The sequence below is a fragment of the Ahaetulla prasina genome, chromosome 1 (genome assembly GCF_028640845.1).
Source record: "Ahaetulla prasina isolate Xishuangbanna chromosome 1, ASM2864084v1, whole genome shotgun sequence".
In the NCBI taxonomy this organism is placed as follows: domain Eukaryota; kingdom Metazoa; phylum Chordata; class Lepidosauria; order Squamata; family Colubridae; genus Ahaetulla; species Ahaetulla prasina.
This window is the reverse complement of record NC_080539.1, coordinates 57,793,659-57,818,833: the sequence shown is the minus strand read 5'-3', so window position 1 is coordinate 57,818,833 and position 25,175 is coordinate 57,793,659. Positions and strand designations below refer to the sequence as shown.

The window sequence follows — 25,175 nt, the reverse complement described above, 5'->3', positions numbered from 1 at the left end:
CCCCACCCTTTTTTTTAAAATTAACTTCCTTGCAGCTGTATGGATATATGAATGGAGACAGAAAGATCAGAGAAGTTAAACACTGAACCTGTCTGTTCATGGTGATTTTGACCTTGATCAGGCCATCTTAGCTTTTATTCTTACACATGCACACGCACATGGGCGCACGCGCATGCACACACACACATGGAGGAAGGGGGAAGGAGGGGGACGGGGGGGAAAGAGGCAGAGAGGGGAGGATGGGAGAGAGGGAGAGGAAAGGAGGAGAGGAGAGGAAGGGAGGGAGAGGGAGAGAGGGAGGAAGGGGGAGAGAAGGAGAGAGAGAGAAGGATGGGGAGGGAGGGAGTGGGAGGGAGGGAGAGAGTGGGAGAGAGGGAGGGAGGTTTATTTATCCCTCCGGGATGCCTTATGCACAGTCAATCACGCCCTCGTGACATCTCGCCTGGATTACTGCAATGCTCTCTACATGGGGCTTCCCTTGAGGGGCATCCGGAGGCTTCAGTTAGTCCAGAATGCGGCTGCGTGGGTGATAGAGGGAGCCCCTCGTGGCTCCCGTGTGACACCTATCCTGCGCAGACTGCACTGGCTACCTGTGGCCTTCCGGGTGCGCTTCAAGGTGTTGGTGACAATCTTTAAAGCGCTCCATGGCATAGGGCCGGGCTATTTACGGGACCGCCTACTGCTACCAAATACCTCTCACCGACCCGTGCGCTCTCACAGAGAGGGACTCCTCAGGGTGCCGTCAGCTAGGCAGTGCCGTCTGGCGACACCCAGGGGAAGGGCCTTCTCTGTGGGGGCTCCCACCCTCTGGAACGAACTCCCTCCAGGACTTCGTCAACTTCCGGACCTCCGAACCTTTCGTCGCGAGCTTAAAACACACTTATTCATCTGCGCGGGACTGGATTAGATTTTAAAGTTATTGGTTTTAAGGGGTTTTTACTATTTATATTGTTTTTAATAATTTGGCAATAGAATAAGTTTTTTAATCGTCGTTTTTAATCTGTATTTATATGTATTTTAATTGCCTGTGAACCGCCCTGAGTCCTTAGGGAGATAGGGCGGTATATAAATAAATAAAATAAATAAATAAATAAATAAATAAATTTATTTTTTATTTATTTATTTTGTCACAACAATATATGTAGGTATCATACAAAAAGATTATATAGTATATAAACACTTATATGAGTAAATATAAGGAGGTATAAGCATATATATATATATATATATATATAGGAAGAAGAAAAGAAAAACAATAGGACAGGAATGGTAGGCACGTTTGTGCTATTATGCACACCCCTTATGGTCCTCTTAGGTGACGTCAATAGTAGAAAGTTTTTGGTTAAAGCTTTTAGGATTATGAGAAGAGACCACAGAGTCAGGTAAAGTATTCCAAGCACTGATGATTCTGTTACAGAAGTCATATTTTCTGCAATCTAGATTAAAGCGGTTGACATTAAGTTTAAATCTATTAGTTGCTCTAGTATTATTGCAATTAAAGCTGAAGTAGTCTTTGACAGGAAGGACATTACAATAGATGATTCTGTGAGTTAAACTTAGGTCTTGTTGAAAGCGACGGAGTTCCAAGTTTTCTAAGCCTAGGATTTCAAGTCTGGTGGGATAAGGTATTTTATTGTTTTCAGAGGAATGGAGAACTCTTCTTGTAAAATATTTCTGGACACGTTCAATTGTATTGATGTCAGAGATGTGGTGAGGGTTCCAAACAGGCGAGCTGTATTCTAGAATTGGTCTAGCAAATGTTTTATATGCTCTGGTTAGTAGTGTGGTGTTTTTGGAAAAGAAGCTACGCAAGATTAGGTTTACAACTCTTAGAGCTTTTTTTGCTATGTAGTTGCAGTGGGCTTTGGCACTTAGATCATTTGACATGAAAACTCCAAGGTCTTTAACGGGATGGGGGTCGTCTGTAAGGTAATGTCCATCTAGTATGTACTTAGTGTTTGGGTTCTTTTTTACTATATGTAAGACTGAGCATTTGCTGGTTGAAATTTGGAGCTGCCAATTTAATTTGTCCCCATAGTTAGGTTGTCCCCATAGTCCTGGAAATGATAACTTCATAAATGGCTTGTGGCTAGAACATAAGCATACTCTTCTTTCAGAGTATGTGGAACTATTTTCAGTTTCTTAATTTGTATCACCTGGTAGATAACTATGAAGTTAGGTCATACACACAATTACTATCTAAGAGAATAATCTTCATTGAAATAATCTAACTCCTTGAATTCTGGTTTAGAGAAAACAAAAGATATGACTTTGTTCCATATAGTGATCCTGTGATAAATGTATTCAGTATTCCAAGATGGCTTTTAATATTTTATTATTTCATTATTTAATAAATACATTTTCATTATTTAATAAATAATGATTTTTTTTAAAAAAAAATGATGAGATAGATAGAAAATAGATAGCAAAGAGTATAGATTCTTTTTTTTCCCCCTATCACAGCAATATAGACTTTCTCAGGACATGGAACTCCAATCAGAATAAAAAAATTTAAGATCTAAATCATCCTATCCATTTGTTTAACTGTACCACTTAATCAAGGGGGTAGAGAAGCCACGGCAGTTACTATTGATTTTCTATGCTATAGTGGTAGCACAATAGCTACCTGGCGGTGATTAACTCCTGTTCTATTTTTAAGCTACAATAAATCCATTAAATGCATTTGGTTTAATCAATTCAACTCAGTTGACCAATAAATGTTTAGAACTTTTTAAAAAGCAATACGTTCAACAAGGAGTCATGCCTGAGTCACAAATGAGGTTTGATTTAGAATAAATGGAGATCTTTTCAGAAATGGAACAGATAATTGAAGGGAAACCATTGTTTGCAGCAGCAGTCCTTTCATCGTTAGATTCCAGAAAGGTCAAGATACAGCAATAATACTCGGCATGTGAAATCTAGATGTACTGGATGCTTTCATAAAACTAATTCTGCTAGCAGATTAATACCGTAAACAATATCTAAAAAGCAAAGAAGGATTTGCTTTAATTAGAGCTGGAATAAAGGTCCTTTTGGAGAGATTCATAGATAATGCAGAGTTGAAGTGTATTCCCTTTAACTTAAATTTCAAGAAACTTGTGATCAAATTTGAGGATGAAGGACAACTCATCTACCTTTCCCTTTATTTTGCTGTCATATTTTGTGAATTCTGCTTGAGGAAGTCTCTGGGGGTTCTTTTTGTGTTACCTTCAACTATGCCAGGGGTCTCCAACCTTGGCAACTTTAAGACTTGTGGACTTCAACTCCCAACCTATCTGCATAGGTTGGAGACTGGAGGCACTGATTTGCAATGGTTAAGCTACTAAATTTTGGGATGCCATGGGGATCAATTTTTTTTTCTTTTAGACTTTTACATGAAATTGCAGGGAGAAGTTATCTATCAGTTAAGAGTGTGGCATCTCCAGCATGTTGATGGTATTTAAATGTATATTACTAAATTAAGCCTGCCAAAGTCTTGTCCTGATGCCTGAAGGTTCTTTGGCTTCACAATTATTGCTGCATGCATGGATGAAAGTCATCACCAGGAGGGCTCCATCTGGAGCAGAAGGATCTTGCTACAGTGATTCACACCATTATTACTGCTGGATAGAATACTGTGTTACATAGGGCTGCCCTTGAAATTTACTGAGAAACCGCAATAGGTTCAAAATCCAGTGACCTACTTCTCCAGTGACTTCTTTTCTAATGTTCCATGCCTTGACTATATTATATCTGTATTATCTTCCTTGCATTGCTTATTAGTAAGCTTTCTAGTACAATTCAGAGTGCTACTTCTAGCCTTTGTTGGAAGAAATGTCCATCTGGGTTCTGTTCCAAGTGGGGAGAAAGACACTGGAAATATGGAGGCTGCTTGGAAAGCTGCTTTAATGGAGCAGAATCATTAACCACATAGTTCTGGTGTAGCTGAATACATGGAGCGGGGAGTGAGTGTTATTTATACCCTCTCTTGGGCTTTGAACTTGAGCTCCCTGTTCCTGTGGCAAGGGCTGGTTGCTGTAGGGGTCGTGTGCAAATCCTAGGAGTTTGTCTGATATAAGTCTGGTTGAACTCTGCTGGGTGATGTAATATCCCCAGGTGCCATGTGGTGAGCTCTGCTGCTAGATGGGTAGAGGGCTAATCCTTTTATGTCCTGAGGGTGAAGATCTTTTGTCTTGTAGATAAGATGGCCCAGTCTTTTGTTTTGTAAATAAGCTGGCACCAAAATATCTGCTGGGGATAGGGAGCTGGGGCTGAGTTTCTGTCTCCAAGGGCATGTTTCTCAATTTCTCATCCAGGGAAGTATAATGTTCTGCCTTTTTAATATTTCCTAAAATATATCATTCTTCCAAGAGGGATGGGTGCTAACTTTCTTCACCTATAAGGCCCTTTCTGGCTTGGCACCTAGATACTTCAAGACAACCAGAATCTTAATGAATGAAGCAAGCAAACAACATTAAGATGAGCATCCACGCTAAACATTTATTCCCTTGAACTTTTATTTTTAAGTTTTCAAATATGCTGTTTGCTGTGGGCTTAGATTATCTGTTCTCTTTTTTTTACCAAATATTGGCTGAAAGGATACGTCCCCATCATAATCTATCTTCATAGGCTTCGTAGGAGGGGCTTTTGTGATCATGAAAATAAAATCCTGAAATCTGATTGTCTGCAATGTTTTCAATGAGACCCACAGCACAGCAAAATATTTGAGAGGCGCTTTGGCTATGACAGAAGCAATCATTTCACCTGGTTCTGTCTCTATGGGGAGGCTAAATGACAACGAATAGACTACCTACTGTCTATTAGCTTACCTATGTTTGGATGTTACAGGAGGGAATGACAAGTGTGTACATTTTACTACTGTATATAAGCAAGTTATAAAATGTTGATCACTATTTAGAGATAAGGGAAAGACCCAAGTTGGAGTTAGAAGTGGCTTGCACAACCCCACTTTATTGCAAAGACAAAGAAGCACAAGGTAATGACTAAACCATATATTTTATATTCAGAACATCAAAGTTCTGTTTCTTAACATATGATGAGATATGATATTGTTGCCATTACGGAAACTTGGTGGGATGAAACTGACAAATGGAACATACAGCTAGAGGGATATAAATTATTTAAAAGAAATAGACCAAATAAAAGAGGAGGTGGAGTTGCACTATATATAAGAAATAACTACATCTCTACAGAAATAGAGCACAACAATGATGAAAATCATCTTGAATGTATTTGGGTCAATATAAAAGGGGTGAAAAACGATATTGCCATAGGTCTATACTATAGGCCACCCAACCAAACAGAGGAAGTAGATGAACTTTTTGCTAGTCAGCTAACTAAGGTATGTAGGAAGCACATCACAGTAGTAATGGGGGATTTTAACTACCCTGACATCAACTGGGAAACAAACTCTGCACCAAGTGGAAGATCCAACAGGTTCCTAACAAACCTAGCAGACAACTTTGTTTCCCAAAAAATAGAGAAGGCGACAAGGGGATCAGCTATATTGGACTTAATTCTCACTAACAGAGATGAAATGATAGAAGGTGTTGAAGCTACAGGAACCTTGGGGGCAAGTGACCACGCAATATTGGAATTCGACATTAAGCAAATACAAGTAGTAGAACAAAGTCAAACTAGAGTCTTGGACTTTAAGAGAGCTAATTTCAATAAACTTAGAGAGAGCTTGAGAAGGATTCAATGGATGAGAATCCTCAGGGGGAAAACAACTCAAGAAGCTTGGGAAATTTTGAAAAGTGAGATTATAAAAGCACAGTCTAACACAATACCAATGAAGAAGAAAAATAGTAGATCTCAAAAGAAACCAGCATGGATGCATAAAGAACTATCTGACAAATTGAAAGACAAAAAGGACAAATATAAAAAGTGGAAAGAGGGGCAAATAACTAAGGCAGAATATCAGCAAATAGCCCGAGCCTGTAAAGATGAAGTGAGGAAAGCTAAGGCTCACAATGAACAAAGGCTAGCGACAAAAGTAAAAAATAACAAAAAGCTTCTTCCAACATGTTAAAAACAAGAAAAAGTCAAGGAAACAATTGGCCCATTGCTGGGAGAAAGTGGCAAGAAGATGACAAGCAACAGGAGAAAGCAGATCTACTTAACTCATATTTTGCATCTGTCTTTACACAAAAGGAAAAACAATCCAACCTATCAAAACAGCACTACAAAAGCAGATTAGAAACACAAGTTAAAATAGGGAAGAAAATGGTAAGTGAACACCTGTCTACCCTAGACGAGTTCAAATCACCAGGACCGGATGGATTACACCCCAAGGTTCTGAAGGAACTGGCAGACGTGATCTCAGAACCACTGAACTATATCTTTCAAAGATCCTGGAGCACAGGGAGCTGCCAGAGGACTGGAAAAGAGCTGATGTAGTTCCCATCTTCAAAAAGGAAAAAACAGATCCAGGAAACTACAGACCTATCAGTCTGACCTCAATACCGGGAAGATTCTGGAAAAGATAATCAAGCAACGAATCACCGAACACCTAGAAGCAAACAAAGTAATAACCAAAAGCCAACATGGGTTTGTCAAAACAGATCATGCCACACTAATCTTATCGCATTCTTTGACAAAATGACAAAATTAGTAGACCAGAGGAATGCTGTTGATATAATTTACTTGGACTTCAGTAAAGCATTTGATAAAGTAGACCATAACCTACTACTAGATAAAGTAGAAAAATGTGGGTTAGACAGCACCACCACCAGATGGATTCGTAACTGGCTGACCAACCGCACTCAACGTGTAGTCCTCAACGGAACTACATCCACATGGAGGAAGTATGCAGTGGAGTACCCCAAGGCTCTGTTTTAGGCCCAGTACTCTTCAACATCTTCATCAATGACTTGGACGAGGGATAGATGGGAACTCACCAAATTTGCAGATGACACCAAGCTGGAAGGAATAGCCAACACTCCAGAAGATAGGTTCAAGTTACAGAAAGATCTTGACAGACTTGAACATTGGGCACTATCTAACAAAATGAAATTCAACAGTGAAAAAAGTAAGGTTCTACATTTAGGCCAAAAACAAAATGCACCAGTACCGTATATGTGGTACCTTGCTCAATAGTAGTACCTGTGAGAGGGATCTTGGAGTCCTAGTGGATAACCATTTAGATATGAGCCAGCAGTGTGCAGCAGCTGTTAAAAAGCCAACACAGTCCTGGGCTGCATAAACAGAGGGATAGAACCAAGACCACGTGAAGTGTTAGTGCCATTTTATAATGCCTTGGTAAGGCCACACTTGGAATATTGCACCCAGTTTTGGTCGCCACGATGTAAAAAAGATGTTGAGACTCTAGAAAGAGTGCAGAGAAGAGCAACAAAGATGATTAGGAGACTGGAGGATAAAACATATGAAGAACGGTTGCAGGAACTGGGTATGTCTAGTTTAACAAAAAGAAGGACTAGGGGAGACATGATAGCTGTGTTCCAATATCTTAGGGGCTGCCACAAAGAAGAGGGAGTCAGGCTGTTCACCAAAGCACCTGAGGGTAGAACAAGAAGCAATGGGTGGAAACTGGTCAAAGAAAGAAGCAACTTAGAACTAAGGAGAAATTTCCTGACAGTTAGAACAATTAATAAGTGGAACGACTTGCCTTCAGAAGTTGTGAATGCTCCAACACTGGAAATTTTTAAGAAAATGTTGGATAACCATCTGACTGAGATGGTGTAGGGTTTCCTGCCTGGGCAGGGGGTTGGACTAGAAGGCCTCCAAGGTCCCTTCCAACTCTGATGTTATGTTATGTTAACATCTTTACCTAAAGGATTTATGGGAAACAGACATGGGAAAGGATTCCCAGTTCAGGAGGACAAACTGTTTTGGGCTACAGAGCCTATAACTTCTTGGCATTGATAGTCCTGGCTAGGAATTATAGGGATTGAAGTTCAAAATAATTATTTGATACAGATTGCTTACTTTTAAGTGAAACAACATGGGATTGGGTAGACAGTTAGAAGCAGCATCACTTCTAATATAGTCATTCAATCAAAGCATAGAAATTATAAGCTTTTGGATTCATGCATTTGTATGTCTTGTATGTGTTATATGTCTATATAAAGTATAACACATGTAGCATATGAATCCACCATCCAGTTGTAGGTTGTCAGTGAGGAATGAAAAAACCCTTAAAACCTAAAACATTTCTGTCCTTCTAAATTAATCTTTGCCAACTACTGTAGCAATCTTTCATTGAAATTAAAAATGGTTGGCCAAGTATTGTCTTATACAATTGGCTGCCATGTAGAATTTAGCCATAAATTTTAGCTTGCCTTCCTTCCTTCCTTCCTTCCTTCCTTCCTTCCTTCCTTCCTTCCTTCCTTCCTTCCTTCCTTCCTTCCTTCCTTCCTTCTTTCGTCTCAGTGTGAATTTTTTCCTTAGTTACAGTGTTGGTGACTGAACAAAAATAGTTTGTTGTAGGATTGAGAGAGAGTTACTGGCTCAAGATAACCCAGATGGCTTTGTGCCGAACACAGGACTGGAACTCGCAGTCCCCAGGTTTTTAGTCTGATGCCTTAACTACTTCACCAAACTGTCTCTGTATAAATAATTCATATTGCCCTAAAAAGGGAGAAATATACTTTCTAGTGAGGTCTACATTTTTTCAAAAACTAAAGAAAAACAGAGCATATGCATGACACAAGCCTCAATGGCATATCCTAGTCATATCAATCATCATAATTTGTGTTATAGGATAGCCCAATGCTGGACAAAAAGGCCTTTCTCACTTCCTTGCTAATGACTTCTTAATTATAATGTTTGTTTTGATCAGAAGTTAGCTATCCATATCCCATGTGGAATTGAACATTTACTTAAATCAGGGGTGTCAAACTCACATCGTCATGGCAGCATCACGTGACATATCAGGACTTTTTTGCTTTTTGCTAAACCGGGCATGGGCATGGCCAGCATGTGATGCATCCGGCCCACGGGCTCGGAGTTTGACAGCCCTGAGTTAAATTGAAACCAGAGTGGCTAAAATATTTTTATTTATGTTGGAAATGTTAGAAACTTGACATTTGGGGTCCAAGATATGTCCCATGATTCTTTTTATTTTTGTTTAAATCATTTGATTTGCTATTATTTAGAACAGGGGTATCCCATCTTGGCAACTTTAAGACTTGTGGACTTCAATTTTAGAATTCTCAAGCCAGTATGGTTGCCTGAGGAATTCTGAAAATTAAAGTCTACAAGTCTTAAAGTTGCCAAAGATGGGTAGAACAAGGCAATACTTTATATGGATGCTTATGTTAATTTGATATCATAGTTATGCATCATCACTTTCACATCTAAGCACAAACTATACTGTGTAGTCTATCATTTTCCATTAGTGCTGCTGCCTTTTTTCACTTGAAGTGTTGCATTATTTATAGCTATTAGACTCCCATTCCAAGATAGCATTTTCCCATTTCAGTGCAAAAGGATGGCTTTCCAGACTGAATTGTTTCATTTAAACAAATCTTTAAAAAAGGGAGATGTTTGTTTACCAAGTCTGCTTATGCTGAGAAGCAAAGTACGGAAGGCAGGTTGCTATTCATCATTTTTTCTCTGAACAGGTAGACAGATTTACAAAGAAAACACTGAATAAGTCACCCACAGTTCTTGTTTTCTAAGAATGCCTCTTGAGGATAAGTCAGGCTTAGAAATATTTTTGCAAATAAAATAGGACAGTAGTTTGCAGCATGCAAGGTTCTGTTTTTTTAAAAAAAAATCAAAAATCTAATTGAGTCGGGTGTGGCAGAGAGGTGTTCATGAGATTAAATCAATTGAAACAGTTTTTGTGACCCTAATTTGGAGCAATGACTACAGGAGACTAGGACCAAGGAGCTCTGGTTTCTAATTTGTCTTCAGTCATGGAAGAGAGTAATCACTCTCTCTTAATTCATTCTAATTTACAGGGTGTGGATGAAGGGAAAAGCATGGATAAGGAAGTTATTCCTAGAGAAAAGGCAGGATATAAATCTAATAAATAAATCAGTCCTTTGAGATAGTGCAAACAAGAAGTATTGTGAGTAAAATAGTAATAAGTAAAATAAAAGAGTCAATAAATATATTAAGAGGTCAATTTAATATGTTAATGGCAGATCAGGTGGTAACTAATTTACAATATGCAAAACATAATTTGTTTAATAATTCTAATAAACCTGGAAGGTGGTTAGCATATTTATTAAGAAAGAAACAGAAATGATGTATAATTGATAAAATAGAATATAGAGGTAAGGAAGTATATCAGCAAAATTTGATTAAAAAAGCTTTTTTAGAATATTATACTAAGTTATATTCTAGAGATGTGATTAATGATAAAGATATAGATAGATATTTACAGGACCACAGTATCTTAGAAATTACAGTAGATCAAAGGGAAGAGTTGAATCAATTAATTTCTTCAGAGGAAATAGTGTTTGCAATTAAGCAGCTTAAAGCGAATAAAGCACCAGGTACAGATGGTTTGACAACTACTTATTATAAAAATTTACAAAATGAGATGATTGTACCACTTAAGGAGTTATTTAACAGAATACAAAGGGGAGGAGAAGCTCCTCCCTCATGGAGGACAGCTTTTATTTCATTAATACCTAAAGAAGATCGAGATGTTGTTAAACCAGAGAATTATAGGCCAATATCGCTTTTAAATACTGATTATAAGATATTTGCTAAGATATTAGCGAATAGATTGATGCCACTGATGACTCAATTAATTCATAATGATCAAACAGGATTTATTAAGGGGAGACAGATGAGATATAATATGAGACAAATTGTAAATTTACTTGAATATTTGGAAGGAAATAGCCAGGTCTCAGCAGCATTCTTCTTTTTGGATGCGGAAAAAGCTTTTGATAGATTGGATTGGCAGTTTTTGTTTAAAGTAATAGAAAAAATGCAATTTGGGGATTATTTTATTCAAGCAATTAAGGCTATATATCAAAAGCAAACAGCTCAAATAATAGTAAATGGTGGATTAACAGAATCTTTCAAGATTGAGAAAGGGACTAGACAAGGATGTCCCTTGTCACCGTTATTATTCATTCTAACTTTGGAAATATTATTGAGTAATATACGTGGTTTAGATCGTATAAAAGGAATTAGAATTAAAAATCAAGATTATAAATTAAGAGCGTTTGCAGATGATCTGGTTGTTTCTTTATCTCAACCAATACATTCAGCTGTATATCTAAAGGAGACAATTGATCAGTATAGTAAGATATCTGGGTTTAAAGTGAATCAACAGAAGACAAAAATGATAATTAAAAATATGAATACACATCAGAGGGAAGAACTAGAAAGAATAACTGGATATGAAGTATTTATTTATTTATTTATTAATCATATTTATATACCGCCCTATCTCCCAAGGGACTCAGGGCGGTTTACAGGCACTAAAAACAGATAAATAGAATATAAATACAATATAAAACATTTAAAAAACTTATTCTAAAGCCCGTCCAATTAAAAATAGAAATAAAACCCAATTTAAAACCCAAAATTTAAAATCTAGCTCAGTCCTGCACAATTAAATAAGTATGTTTTAAGCCCGCGGCGGAAGGTCCGAAGGTCCGAAAGGTGACGAAGTCCGGGGGGTAGATCGTTCCAGAGGGTGGGAGCCCCCACAGAGAAGGCCCTTCCCCTGGGCGTCGCCAGACGACATTGCCTCGCTGACGGCACCTGAGGAGACCTCTCTGTGAGAGCGCACGGACGGTGGGAGGTATTCGTCGCAGTAGGCGGTCCCGTAAATAACCCGGCCCAATGCCATGGAGCGCTTTAAAGGTGGTCACCAAAACCTTGAAGCGCACCCGGAAGGCCACAGGAAGCCAGTGCAGTCTGCGCAGGATAGGTGTCATATGGGAGCCACGAGGGGCTCCATCTATCACCCGTGCAGCTGCATTCTGGACTAACTGTAGCCTCCGGATGCCCCTCAAGGGGAGCCCCATGTAGAGAGCATTGCAGTAATCCAGGCGAGACGTCACGAGTGCGTGAGTAACCGTGGATAGGGCATCCCGGTCCAGAAAGGGGCGCAACTGGCGTACCAGGCGAACCTGGTAGAACGCTCTCCTGGAGACGGCCGTCAAATGCTCTTCTAGAGACAGCCGTTCATCCAGGAGGACGCCTAAGTTGCGGACCCTCTCCATCGGGGCCAATGACTCGCCGCCGATGTTCAGCCGCGGATTTAGCTGACTGTACCGGGATGCCGGCATCCACAGCCACTCTGTCTTGGCGGGATTGAGCTTGAGCCTGTTTCTCCCCATCCAGACCCGTACGGCCTCCAGACACCGGGACAGCACTTCGATAGCTTCGTTGTAGTTAAAAAGGTTAAATACCTAGGAGTATATATTACAGCATCGAATGTAAAGTTATATAAAAATAATTATGAGGTATTGTGGGGAAAAGTAATTAAAGAAATGGAGAATTGGAAGAAGTTACAATTATCATTGTTGGGAAGAGTAGCAGCTATAAAAATGAATGTTTTGCCTAGATTTTTATTTTTGTTTCAAATGATTCCAATATTGAAGAAAGATGCAAATTTACAAGAATGGCAAAAAGGGATTAGTAATTTTGTATGGAAGGGTAAAAAACCGAGAATAAAGTTAAAAATAATGCAAGACATTAGGGAAAGAGGGGGTTTAGAAATGCCCAACTTGAAATTGTACTATGATGCAGTTGCTTTAGCTTTACTTTCTGATTGGATTAATTTAACAGAGGAAAGGATTTTAAATATAGAAGGTTATGGTTTGTTATATGGATGGCATGCATATGTAATATATGACAAGAAAATTGATAAGATATTTAAGAATAATATGGTCAGAAGTGCTTTGTTGAGGGTTTGGAAAAAATATCAATATAAGTTAGATGGAAAGATACCAATATGGACTATCCCCAGACATATGATAGAGAATATAAATATATTACAAAAAATGGAGGTTATCACTTACAAAGAGCTTTTGACTATGGAAAAAGGGGAATTACAGTTAAAATCTAGGGAGAAATTGAGGGATGAAGGGAGAAATTATACATGGTTCCAGTATGGACAATTGCAATCTAGATGGAAAATAGATCAGAAAATTGGTATAAGGCAAAGTGATGATAACTTGGTAAAACAAATAAAAGATCAAGGTCAACAGCATATAAAGAGATTATATAATGTATTGGTTGAAATTGATTCAGAAATGGAGTTGGTTAAAGATTGTATGGTAAAATGGGCACAAAATTTTCAACAACCTATAATGTTAGAAACATGGGAAAAAATTGGGTGAGGAATGTTAAATTTACGCAAGCACAAAATTTAAGAGAAAATTTTTATAAAATGTTTTATAGATAGCATTTAGATTCTAAAAAACTGTCATGTATGTATCCAAATGTGAAAACAAAATGTTGGAGATGTGATTGTGAGGATGCTACCTATTATCATATATGGTGGACTTGCAAAAAAGTTAAAGCTTTTTGGATTAAAATATGGTGGATTATGCAGAACATTTTGAAAAAGAAGATCAAGTTTGTTCCACAGTTCTTTTTATTAGGAATAATTCCAGATTGCACTGTTATAGAGACAAAACTGATTTTGAACTTAATAACTGCTGCAAGACTATTGATTGCACAATATTGGAAGAAAGAAGACTTACCTACAATTGGAGAATGGATTAGTAAAGTATCAAATTTAGCAGAAATGGCAAAAATTTCTGCCTACTTGAAAGACTGTACACAAAAAAATATATTTTGGAATGGAGATAGTGGATCGATTATATTCAAAATAAGTATCAGATTAAAAATATCAATTAGTTTTTGAGTGAAGTTAGGAATTGCTATGTTTAAGAAAGAAGGGAATTGATAGTGTGATGGTGTGAAATGGAATATGTTTTATGTTATATTTTAGATTATGTTTGTTAGTTACAATACCCTGTATTCTGTTCTGGGAAGTCTCGGGGGGGAGGGGGGAAATGGGCGGGGAAGGGGAAGATTATAAATTGATTGATTGCCATTGTACAGGAATAATGGTAGAATTAAACAAGTTGGAATGGTGTAAAGTCGGGACTGCTCGGTAACCACTCCCGAAGGGAAAGGGCAGGGAAAGAGGAGTAAAGAAGGAAGAAAGTAAGTAGGCAGGTAGGTAGGTAGGAAAGAAGGGAGGGAGAAGAAAGGATAGGAGGAGAAGAAGGAGGAGAAGATAGAGGGTTAGAAAGGATGGTAGTGAGAAGTGGGAAAGAGGAGGGGAAGTAGGAAAGCGAGGAGAAGGATGGTGGGGAAAGTAGAAGAAGGATGAGAAGGGTAGAAACGATTAAGGGAGGGAGTGGCGGTTGAGCAGGCCTGATTGAGCATAATTTGAGTATAGGATCGATTGTTGGATAAGTGATTGTATTGTACACTGGTCAAATTGTGGGAATTATTATGGAAAATAAAAAAAATTGCCCGGAAAAAAAAAGTATTGTGAGTACTTTTAATGCTACCTGCATTGTAAGGTTACAGTAACAAAATCTTCCAAGTCGGAAAGTATCTCCCCACCCCCACCCCGACGCACACACCTTTATTCTCCTAGGGAGAATAAAATAGGGAGGGTCTCTTCTGAAGCATTTTTTATCCCCATTCCTTCTTTAGATTGTGTTTATCAGACTGTTGCCAAGGCTGCAATTTTCCCTTCTGTCTTCTAACATTGTCATATACTATTGCAGTAGAATAGAATAGAATAGAATAGAATAGAATAGAATAGAATAGAATAGAATAGAATAGAATAGAATAACAGAGTTGGAAGGGACCTTGGAGGTCTTCTAGTCCAACCCCCTTCTTAGGCAGGAAACTATTTCAGAACAATGGTTATCCAATCTCTTCTTAAAAACTTCCAGTGTTGGAGAATTCACAACTTATGGAGGCAAGTTGTTCCACTGATTAATTTTCTAACTGTTCTCTTTAGTTCTAGGTTGCTTCTCTTTTTGATTAGCTACCGTATCTTATCTACAGTAAGTACATGCTTTATTGGCTATTAATATTGACTAGTTGATTTTGAGTGTTAACAAGGTTGACCTCAAAGAAAATCAAAATTAATATTTCAATATATCCTAATTGCTTTTTCCCCCCACAGTATCCTGACTAGCTATGAGGATTCCCAACCATTCCTTGATGGGTCCTTTCAGAGGACATATGAGTATTAAAAGCAGTCGTAAGTATTTAACATTTTCAGCAAGAGAAATGTTATGTGTTCCAATTAATACTCTTAATAATGCAAACTGTCTTCAGAAATAACAAAAAATACTCCTATTTAATTCATATATTTATGCTGTCCTTCAAAATGAAAGTAGGCAAAAATTCAAATATGTAAATATGGTACCATTTGATTAACATATTGAGACACTTAAGGTGATACAGAATAAATAATTTGTTACAGTGTTTCTCAACCTTGACAGCTTGAAGAGATGCGGACTTCAACTTCCAGAATTCTGGGAGTTGAAGTCTGTACCTCTTGAAGCTGCCAAGGTTAAGAAACACCGGTTTATTACAAGTTGATTACTTGGATGCCAATGGTTTTCATTCAGTGATTTTAAAAACAATTTCAAATTATTTCTTTAAAAATGTAGACTATGATTTGTAACTGTTTGGTTTTTCAGGATCATTATTTTATCCGTATTTGAAAGCCAGTTAAGTAATTATAGTAAATAGGCAATAGAGTTTGGATAAGTCAGTAAACTATGTTTGGATTAAAATATCTGGACGGCACTTGGAAATAGCAAGTGTAGACCAGTGGTGGGTTTCAAATTTTTGTACTACCGGTTCTGTGTGTGTGGCTTGGTGGGCGTGGCATGGCTTGGTGGGCGTGGCAGGGGAAGGATAGTGTAAAATCTCCATTCCCTCCCCAATCCAGGGGAAGGTTACTGCAAAATCCCCATTTCTTCCCGATCAGCTGGGACTTGGGAGGCAGAGAATAGATGGGGGTGGGGTCAGTCAGAATTTTTACTACCAGTTCTCCGAACTACTCAAAATTTCCACTACCAGTTCTCCAGAACTGGTCAGAACCTGCTGAAACCCACCTCTGGTGTAGACCAATTGCTTCATTGCACAAAGACTAATCAGTGATTTCATCTCTCAGAATAATGCATAATGGATATAATGGAAAGTTTTTGGTTTTGATTGGGTTTCACAGCTTTGACTGATATCTTGCTTTTGGCAAAGTATAAATGTTTATAAAACCAAAAGATCAGGGGTGAAATCCAGCAGGTTCTGACAGGTTCTGGAGAACCAGTAGTGGAAATTTTGAGTAGTTCGGTGAACTGGCAAATACCACCTCTGGCTGGCCCCAGAGTGGGGTGGGAATGGGGATTTTGCAGTATCCTTCCCCTGCCACGCCCACCAAGCCACACCACACCCACAGAACCAGTAGTAAAAAAAATTGGATTTTACCACTGCAAAAGATTCTTCAAATATATAGAGAAAGTTCTAAAGGGATGAAATATTTCTACTCTACCTTTTTTTCCCCTTAATTTACATCAACATTTTTAACAAATAATCTTTATCAGACCTACATAGTTCATCCTGTATGATAAATGGATTCCAAGGATTCCAAATGGATTCTAAGGATAGCTCATAAGAAAATGTAAGATAATCATTAAATCAAACCCAAAACGAAAACAGTCAACTAAATCACAATTGAATGATTTATCTAAAAACCGAATATCTTAAAATCAGAATGCTAAGCACTACAATGATTTTATCCACTTGTTCACTAAATTTGGAGAGTGGAAGCATTCGAAGAGCCTCAGGTGAAAACGGTAGCAAACTGATATGAGGTGAAAGCAAGCCAGCAAATACCTGGATGCTAGAGTTTATTGCACATTAAAAATTCAGAAACAAAATGAAGTGATATGATTTCTTCTGCATAGCCTTAGGGTTGGGAACCAATCTAGAACTTGTACTGGGACTTAGCTGAAATGTCTATCCTGTCTTTAGTAGCAGCCCAACATACAATATGTTGAGATATGTAAGTCTCAGAATTACCAGAGCATGGATATGTAAAGCTTTAAATGTTCTTCTTGCAATTCATGAGTTATAGTTACTTTATGCATATGCTTGATGATGGTAACATTCAAGATGATTGATTCTCTTTTTCTAAGAATTTGTGAAAGCCCAGGCCTGGATCTTTCCCAAATGTTGATGTTCTTATTTCTGCTTGTTTTCTTCTAATTCAGGAAGATAGGATTGGAATGATAAGTACATTGTCATTCAGCCTAAATCCTTGCAAAGAGATGCCAATAACACAAATTAGTTAACTTAATTAAGTCATCTCTATCCTGGAGCTTATTGGGATTATAGCTCACAGAATTCTAAGTCTTCCTCATTTTTATGCTGATGACTGATTGAGTTATTATATTCTGTATGATGTAAACTGATGTAATCCCTACTGGGTTTCTGACTCCCTTCTTCTTCCCTGGACAACTTTAAATGCAGAGGTTGTAATCTTGATACTAAAAAAATAATCACACCCAGGATCTTCATTTTGCATTCGACAGCATCATTTTTATGCCCATTTAGGAATGAATTTAAATACCACTCCTGGTGCTTTGCACAGGTGGTTATTTTATGACGTTCCTATTAAATCTAGGCTAAGGCATACGACCAACCTTAAACTGACTGATACTTTTGTGTGGATCCCACCCACTTATCCAAAAACTTTAAGTGAGCACTGGAGAGTTTTAATTGTGGTTCCAAGCATGGTAGCAGACAAAATAGCCAACCCAGTACATTTCAGCTCATGCATTTTGGCTCATCAGCCAAATGGTAGAGGCATGTTTTATTGCCATTTGTGTTGCATCAATCAAGCCTGATTATTGCTGCTTTCAGATTTACAACAGGAAATTTATAACTTCAGATATGATTTATTCAAAATGTAATATGCCAAAGGAATATATTACAGTTTAGTCTGCAGATACAGGGTAAATTAGTAATTACAAAACAGCAGTTGTAATGTCATAGTGGGTTTGGAATAAGGAAAATATTCTTGCCGAGAAAACTATTGATACTTTTTTCCCCTGCTAATTTATCACTGTTTGTTCTCCCTAAAAATGATTTTATAGATGATTTTAAAATGAAAAGTGTTTTTTTTTAAAAAAAAAAGCACATTTCAGTAACAAATAATTTCTATTACAGATAAGGAAGCCACAGAAGGATCTCAAGGCTACATAAAGCATTACATGCATCTAAATCACAAAATGCATTCTCAGTTTCAAGGTTTTTAGGAGCATGAGTATAAATAGACTTATTTCTAAAAACCTGGAAACTACTGCAGCATACAGAACATTGACTGATAATCATGAATTAGATTATCATCTATTTTCTTTGCTCTTAATATTCTGATAGTTTGCGGAGTAGTTGACATCCTACCTTTAATAGCAATCTATAAATGTAAAAGCCTTCTGCTAACATGGTGTTATTTATGCATGAACACTTTATACTGGTCCAGTCACATGACTTTGGTGATTAACATAAAATCAGTATATAAACCGCCTCCCGAGAACACATTTTGACTTGCATTTAAAGTAGACAGAGACTAAGTGAAACTCATGGTGGAGATGTATGGCCAAAATAAATAAGTTCCCATCTTTGGCAGAGTTAATCTAAAATAGAGCACTAATTAAAACCGATGCAATATGTTCTGGTGGTCTCAGTTAGAATGCCGACAGATGTACAGTATATCATAGAAGTGAGTACATCCCCTCATATTTTGTAAATATTTAAGTATATATTTTCATGTGACAACACTGAAGAAATGACACATGGCTACAGTGTAAAGTAGTGAGTATACAGCTTGTATAACAGTGTAAATGTGCTGTCCCCTTAAAATAATGCAACACAGAGCCATTAATGTCTAAACTGCTGGCAACAAAAAAAAGTGAGTACACCCTAAGTGATAATGTCCAAATGGGGCCCAAATCTGGTACCAATTTACAGCAGGTAAAAAAGGTACAATTTACAACAGGTAAAAAAGTACCCTTGAATATAGCCAATAATTGAAATTTCAGGAGCAAAGTTAGATCCATTGTTAAACGATGCACTGGAGTAATAAATTCATGCAGGGCAAACTAAGCTCATTTTTATGCTGATGGGTATAGATGAATTTTAACTATTTCTAACTCATTATTGTCCTAAGACATCGATATAGCACTTCAAATACTTTGCTGTGCAATGAAAAAGAGTAAAAGTTAGTTATCATTATAACTATACTCCAAATATACAACTAGTTTCCAACAATGTTCTGAATATACTATATATTAAAGACAATAGAACTCTCTGGACAACATGAGTCAGCAATAGGAAATTCATGGACCACATACAGCTCTCAGGCTCTCTTTGGGTAGCCTGGTAAAGACCTCAGCTTCTTGACCTTTGCCCATTATTTATCCGTTGAGCACTGGAAAAGCCTAGTGTGTGCTCAGCTGTGTTCTTAATCAAAATCAATAATGGGGATGGGGAAAATTTCTGAGTTGGATATATTTCATGTTGGATAATAGCAATAGCACTTAGAGCTATATACCTCTTCACAGTGTTTTACAGCCCTCTCTAAGCAGTTTACAGAGTCCACATATTACCCCCAACAATCTGGTTCCTCATTTTATCCACCTGGAAGGCTGAGTCAACCTCGAGCTGGTCAGGATCGAACTCCTGGAGTAAGCAATGAGTTATAGCCCTGCAGTACTGCAGTCTAACCACTGCACCACCACGGCTCAATAATGACAAAGCTTCCTTAGGTAGCTTTTATCCATATCTGAAGTCAGGGATAAACCCTGGATTTCTGCCCTTGCATAAAGCATTTAATAACAGCTTATAAAACTGTTATTCTAGTACTAGATTTCATGAGGATCAAAGAGTTCCAGGATTCCAGATATGACATCTATTTCTGGTGTCCTGTGTTGGCAAGAACTTTTGCACACTTAAAATCCTGGTGTCACTGGGTGAATACATGCATAGAAACTGCCTTCATAATATGATTAATATTTTGCCTTTAGGTTGCAAAACAGGCCAGCTTGACCCTGAATGCCTATCATTTATTAAACTTTCATTAAGATTGCTTTATCCTTCTCTAATGCTGTTAATAAAATATAGAGATTAACATTATAATTAAAATTGCCTGTCATGATGCAATGGATTTACCAATCAATCACTTCTCTAGCTTTCAACTGCAAATCCAAGTTTCAACTGATATAAATAATGTGAATCAGGGAAGAGGAAGAACAACTTCAGATTTCTAACCTAAATTTTGTTTTAAATCAGTGTTATCTACCTGCAGAAAACTAGCCATGAAACCTCTGTGTCACCATTGGAAAACAAACCTTAGTGGAAAATTGCTCTGCTCATAAAAAAGCTGAGAAGTAAACAGAGAGATATTTTACCAGATGTTTTTATAGAGTGTAAAGGGGTGGGGAGGAACCAATTTCATTGTTATTCTTGGTAAGAATTAGGCTTTCCCTATTTGAAATAATTAAAACCACTTATCTAGATTCTTAGCATACATATAAGCATTGGGTAGATTTGGGAGAACAAAATGTTACTTGCTTCAGAGCTAAGCACTTTCTAGAGAAGGTTACAAATAATTTTTTCAATGTATATTTTATTTGAAATAAATCTTTTATTAATATTAAAAACTGCCTCTTATGTTCAATTCCCACATAGGAATTATTTTCTGAATATACCTATACATTTCAAGTGTGCACCTAACCTAAAAAGATTGCTGCAGTTGCTAAAAAAAAATCCAATACAATTTACATTTTATCTGGAAAAAAATGCCTTCCTAAATATGGTTGATTTCATCACTGGAAAAATCCAAAAGAAAATGTGCAAACTTAGTTTCCTGAGCAGATGTTCAATAGTTTAGCTGTTGGAAAGCTTAGTCGTGCAAATAATTAAACAGATAAAAATGGCATGGACATAATTATTGGTACTCAAACCTAATGTTTTGTAACATACTCTTTTGAGGTAATAACAGCAATCAAGGACTTTCTGTAGCTCTAAATATGACTTGTATACTTCTCAACAGCAATTTGTCCCACTCTGTAGCAGTTGACTTAGGTTTGACAGGTTCTTTCTTCCAATTGTGAGTTTCAGCTCTTTCTATAGATGTTCTATTGTATTTAGGTCAGGACTGATAGCAGCCACTTTAGTCCTGTGTTTGATTTAAAACCATTCTTGGGTTCTTTTAGATATATTTTTGGGTCATTCTGTTGGAGGACCTATGATTTATCTATGACTGAGACAGCATTCTAACACTGGGCTTTATGTTTAGAATGGAATGGAATGGAATGGAACAGCAGAGTTGGACGGGACCTTGGAGGTCTTCTAGTCCAACCCCCTCCTCAGGCAGGAAACCCTATACCATTTCAGGCAAATGGTTGTCCAATCTCTCCTTAAAAACTTCCAGTTTCAAAGCATTCACAACTTCTGGAGGCAAGTTGTCACACTGATTAATTGTTCTAACTGCCAGGAAATTTAGTTCCAGAATGCCTTGATATGTTCTGATTTTATTGTGCCCTGCCTAGATTCAATGCATCTAGTATCTTAGACAACAAAACAGCATCATAACATTATGGAAACTTCTCAATTTTTCACTTAAAATCCTTTAAAAGGATTTTTTTCTTCTTCTGTGAACATTGAGTTGCTTTGACTTACCAAAAAGCTGTAATTTTGTTTCATCTGCTCCAAGGACATTCTCCCAGAAGGACTTGTCAACATGCTGTTTAGCAAATTCCAGTCTAGCTTTTTTGTGTGTGTCTGTCTTTCAGAAATGAGGTCTTCCATGCTCTACTAAGGAAGCCACTTTCAGAAGGTCAGAACTGGATGATGAGACTTCATATTGTTGTACTTTGATCTTGGAGCTCAGCTAGAACAGATTTGAAAATCAAACTTCTCCATGCATGTAAAGTGGGAAGAAAATGACACATTTCACTTTTCCCTTTGCTTTTTAGCAATTGGCCTAAGCTTTTTTAATAAGTTTTGCAGCTTTCTTTTCTCTTGTTTTCAGTCATTTTGAGACTTTGTTTCCACCAGAATAATTTTTTATCTAATAATGATAGTGTATAAGATGAATATTTAACCAAGTGTTAAGTTTGGAAAGCAAGAACAGAAATATAAACAGTCATTTCAAATTCCTGAATGTTTTGCATTCATGTACTCTCCTTTATACCAACTAAAGTAAAAGTTTGGAGGAGAGAGGAGAGAGACTAATTAAAAAAACCAGCTTGGAGTTTGTATACCTAGAAAAATGGACATCTGTAATTTTTTTTTCTATTCCTTAGCTTCTGAGGTAAAAAAAATCATCAGCTTTTAAGTCTTTTTAAATGAAGATTGTGTTGGAAGATTAAACGTATAATATTCTTTAAGAGCTATATATAAGAGGTACCATACCAAGAAAAGTGGATTTAATAAGTATACATACAAAGATTTCATTCATTATATATTTCTATTCATTTATTTATTACTTCATGATAAAGTGGTACAAAAAGAAGAAGCCACATTGAAATACCACTTCCTTTACTTCAAGCATCACAATCAGAAAATGCATTTCTCCAGAAGTATAAGAATTCCTCAGAAATTGATGTGCCAGATACTTAAATCCATTAACTAGAGTATTTTTTTTTAAATTTCCTTAGCCTTTTCTCTAAGTTCTTCCTGCAAGCTCTCAAGCCAGTACATTATTCAAGATCACATGGCTATGCATTACAGAAAACTGCTCACCGCCAAAGGTATTTACTACATAAAATATATTTTTTCCTCAGTCATCTGACAATTGTAGTTAAGTGTGGATTCAGTTTAACTAAATTTGTGCATCATAGATCTTTCTCATACCCAAATGTCTTAATATTATTTTTTTAAAGATCACTTCCAAATGTTATATTATATAATTGTCAGTTTTGTCTAAAAAAAAATTTAAAATGAGTTCCATGTTATCTTGGACAAAATCTGTAATCTGTTCAATGCCTGCTTCCTCCGGAGTTCATGAAAGATTTAGCCTAAGCTAACTTAAACTTTCTGTTTCTGTTCTTTAAGATACAAGTAGGCCTTGACTTATGACTGCAATTGAGCCCAAGATTTCTGTTGCTAAGTGAGAGATTTGTTAAGTGAATTTTGACCTATTTTACAACCTTTCTTGTCACAGTTACTAAGTAAATCATTGCCGTTGTTATGTTAGTAACATAGTTGTTAAGTGAGTTTGACTTCTGCATTGATTTTGACAGAAAGTTACAGAATAGAATAGAATAGAATAGAATTTTATTGGCCAAGTGTGATTGGACACACAAGGAATTTGTCTTGGTGCATATGCTCTCAGTGTACATAAAAGAAAGAAAAGATACGTTCATCAAGGTACAACATTTACAACACAATTGATGGTCAATATATCAATATAAATCATAAGGATTGCCAGCAACAAGTTATAGTCATACAGTCATAAGTGGAAAGAGATTGGTGATGGGAACTATGAAACGATTAATAGTAGTGCAGATTCAGTAAATAGTCTGACAGTGTTGAGGGAATTATTTGTTTAGCAGAGTGATGGCCTTCGGGAAAAAACTGTTCTTGTGTCTAGTTGTTCTGGTGTGCAGTGCTCTATAGCGTCGTTTTGAGGGTAGGAGTTGAAACAGTTTATGTCCAGGATGCGAGGGATCTCTTCTTGATTCTTGCAGTATACAGGTCCTCAATGGAAGGCAGGTTGGTAGCAATTATTTTTTCTGCAGTTCTAATTATCCTCTGAAGTCTGTGTTTTTCTTGTTGGGTTGCAGAACCGAACCAGACAGTTATAGAGGTGCAAATGACAGACTCAATAATTCCTCTGTAGAATTGGATCAGCAGCTCCTTGGGCAGTTTGAGCTTACTGAGTTGGCGCAGAAAGAACATTCTTTGTTGTCCTTTTTTAATGATGTTTTTGATGTTAGCTGTCCATTTGAGATCTTGCGATATGATAGAACCCAGAAATTTGAAGGTTTCTACTGTTGATACTGTGTTGTCAAGTATTGTGAGAGGTGGAAGTATGGAAGGGTTTTTCCTAAAGTCTACCACCATTTCTACGGTTTTGAGTGTATTCAGTTCCAGATTGTTTTGGTTGCACCACAAGGCTAGTCGTTCGACCTCTCGTCTATATGCGGATTCGTCATTGTCTCGAATGAGACCAATCACTGTTGTGTCATCTGCGAACTTCAGTAGCTTAACAGATGGATCATTGGAGATGCAGTCATTGGTATACAGAGAGAAGAGAAGTGGGGAGAGCACACAGCCTTGGGGGGGCCCTGTGCTAATTGTACAGGTATTTGATGTGATCTTGCTTAGCTTCACCTGCTGCTTCCTGTTTGTTAGGAAGCTTGTGATCCACTTACAAGTCTGTTCCGGTACCTGTAGCTGGTTTAGCTTAGTTAGAAGAATGTCTGGAATGATGGTATTGAATGCTGAACTAAAGTCTACAAAGAGGACCCTTGCATAGGTCTTTGGAGACTCAAGATGTTGTAGGATGTAGTGCAGAGCCATATTAACAGCATCATCTGTTGATCTATTTGCTCGGTATGCAAATTGCAAGGGGTCTAAGAGCGGATTCGTGATGGTTTTCAGGTAGGAAAGCACTAGCCTTTCAAAGGTTTTCATGACTACAGATGTTAGAGCAACTGGTCTGTAGTCATTCAGTTCCTTGATGGTGGGCTTCTTGGCACTGGGATGATGGTAGAGCGTTTGAAGCAAGAAGGAACATAGCACATCTCTAGTGATTTATTGAAAATATGGGTGAAGATGGGGCCAATTGGTCAGCACAGACTTTTAAGCAAGAAGGAGTTATCTTGTCTGGGCCTGGAGCTTTTCCTGGCTTTTGTCTGTGAAATAGGTCCTGCACTTCCTTTTCTGTGATCACTAGGGGTTGTGAACCCAATGAAATGGGGTCAGTTGTAGGAGGCTTGGCTGTTGTTGGTGTGTCTGAGATAAGGGTTGTGGAGATAGGTGGCTGTAGTTTCCTTTCAAACCTGCAGTAAAACTCATTCAGGTCATCTGCCAGTTGTTGATTACCTTCAGCCTGGGAAGGAGGTTTGCCATAGCCGGTGATATTTTTAAGAGTTTTCCACATGTTTGCTGGTTCATTTGCTGAAAATTGATTCTTTAGCTTTTCAGAGTAGCTTCTTTTTGCTGCTCTTATCTCCCTTATT

At 37.5% G+C, this 25,175-nt stretch overlaps 1 protein-coding gene across 3 annotated transcripts in view; it reads left to right on the top strand.

Annotated features, from left to right (window-relative positions):
- Window positions 1–25,175, top strand: part of SPATA7 (spermatogenesis associated 7) — a 65,631-nt gene that overhangs the window by 8,308 nt on the left and 32,148 nt on the right. For 2 of the 3 annotated variants that reach the window (XM_058165402.1, XM_058165401.1), the window contains exons 2-3: window positions 15,098–15,175; window positions 22,647–22,739. In XM_058165402.1, coding sequence (XP_058021385.1) covers window positions 15,112–15,175; window positions 22,647–22,739 — 157 coding nt within the window. In that variant the 5' untranslated portion in view covers window positions 15,098–15,111. The remainder of the gene's footprint in view (window positions 1–15,097; window positions 15,176–22,646; window positions 22,740–25,175) is intronic. The other variant, XM_058165403.1, reaches the window with a different exon arrangement.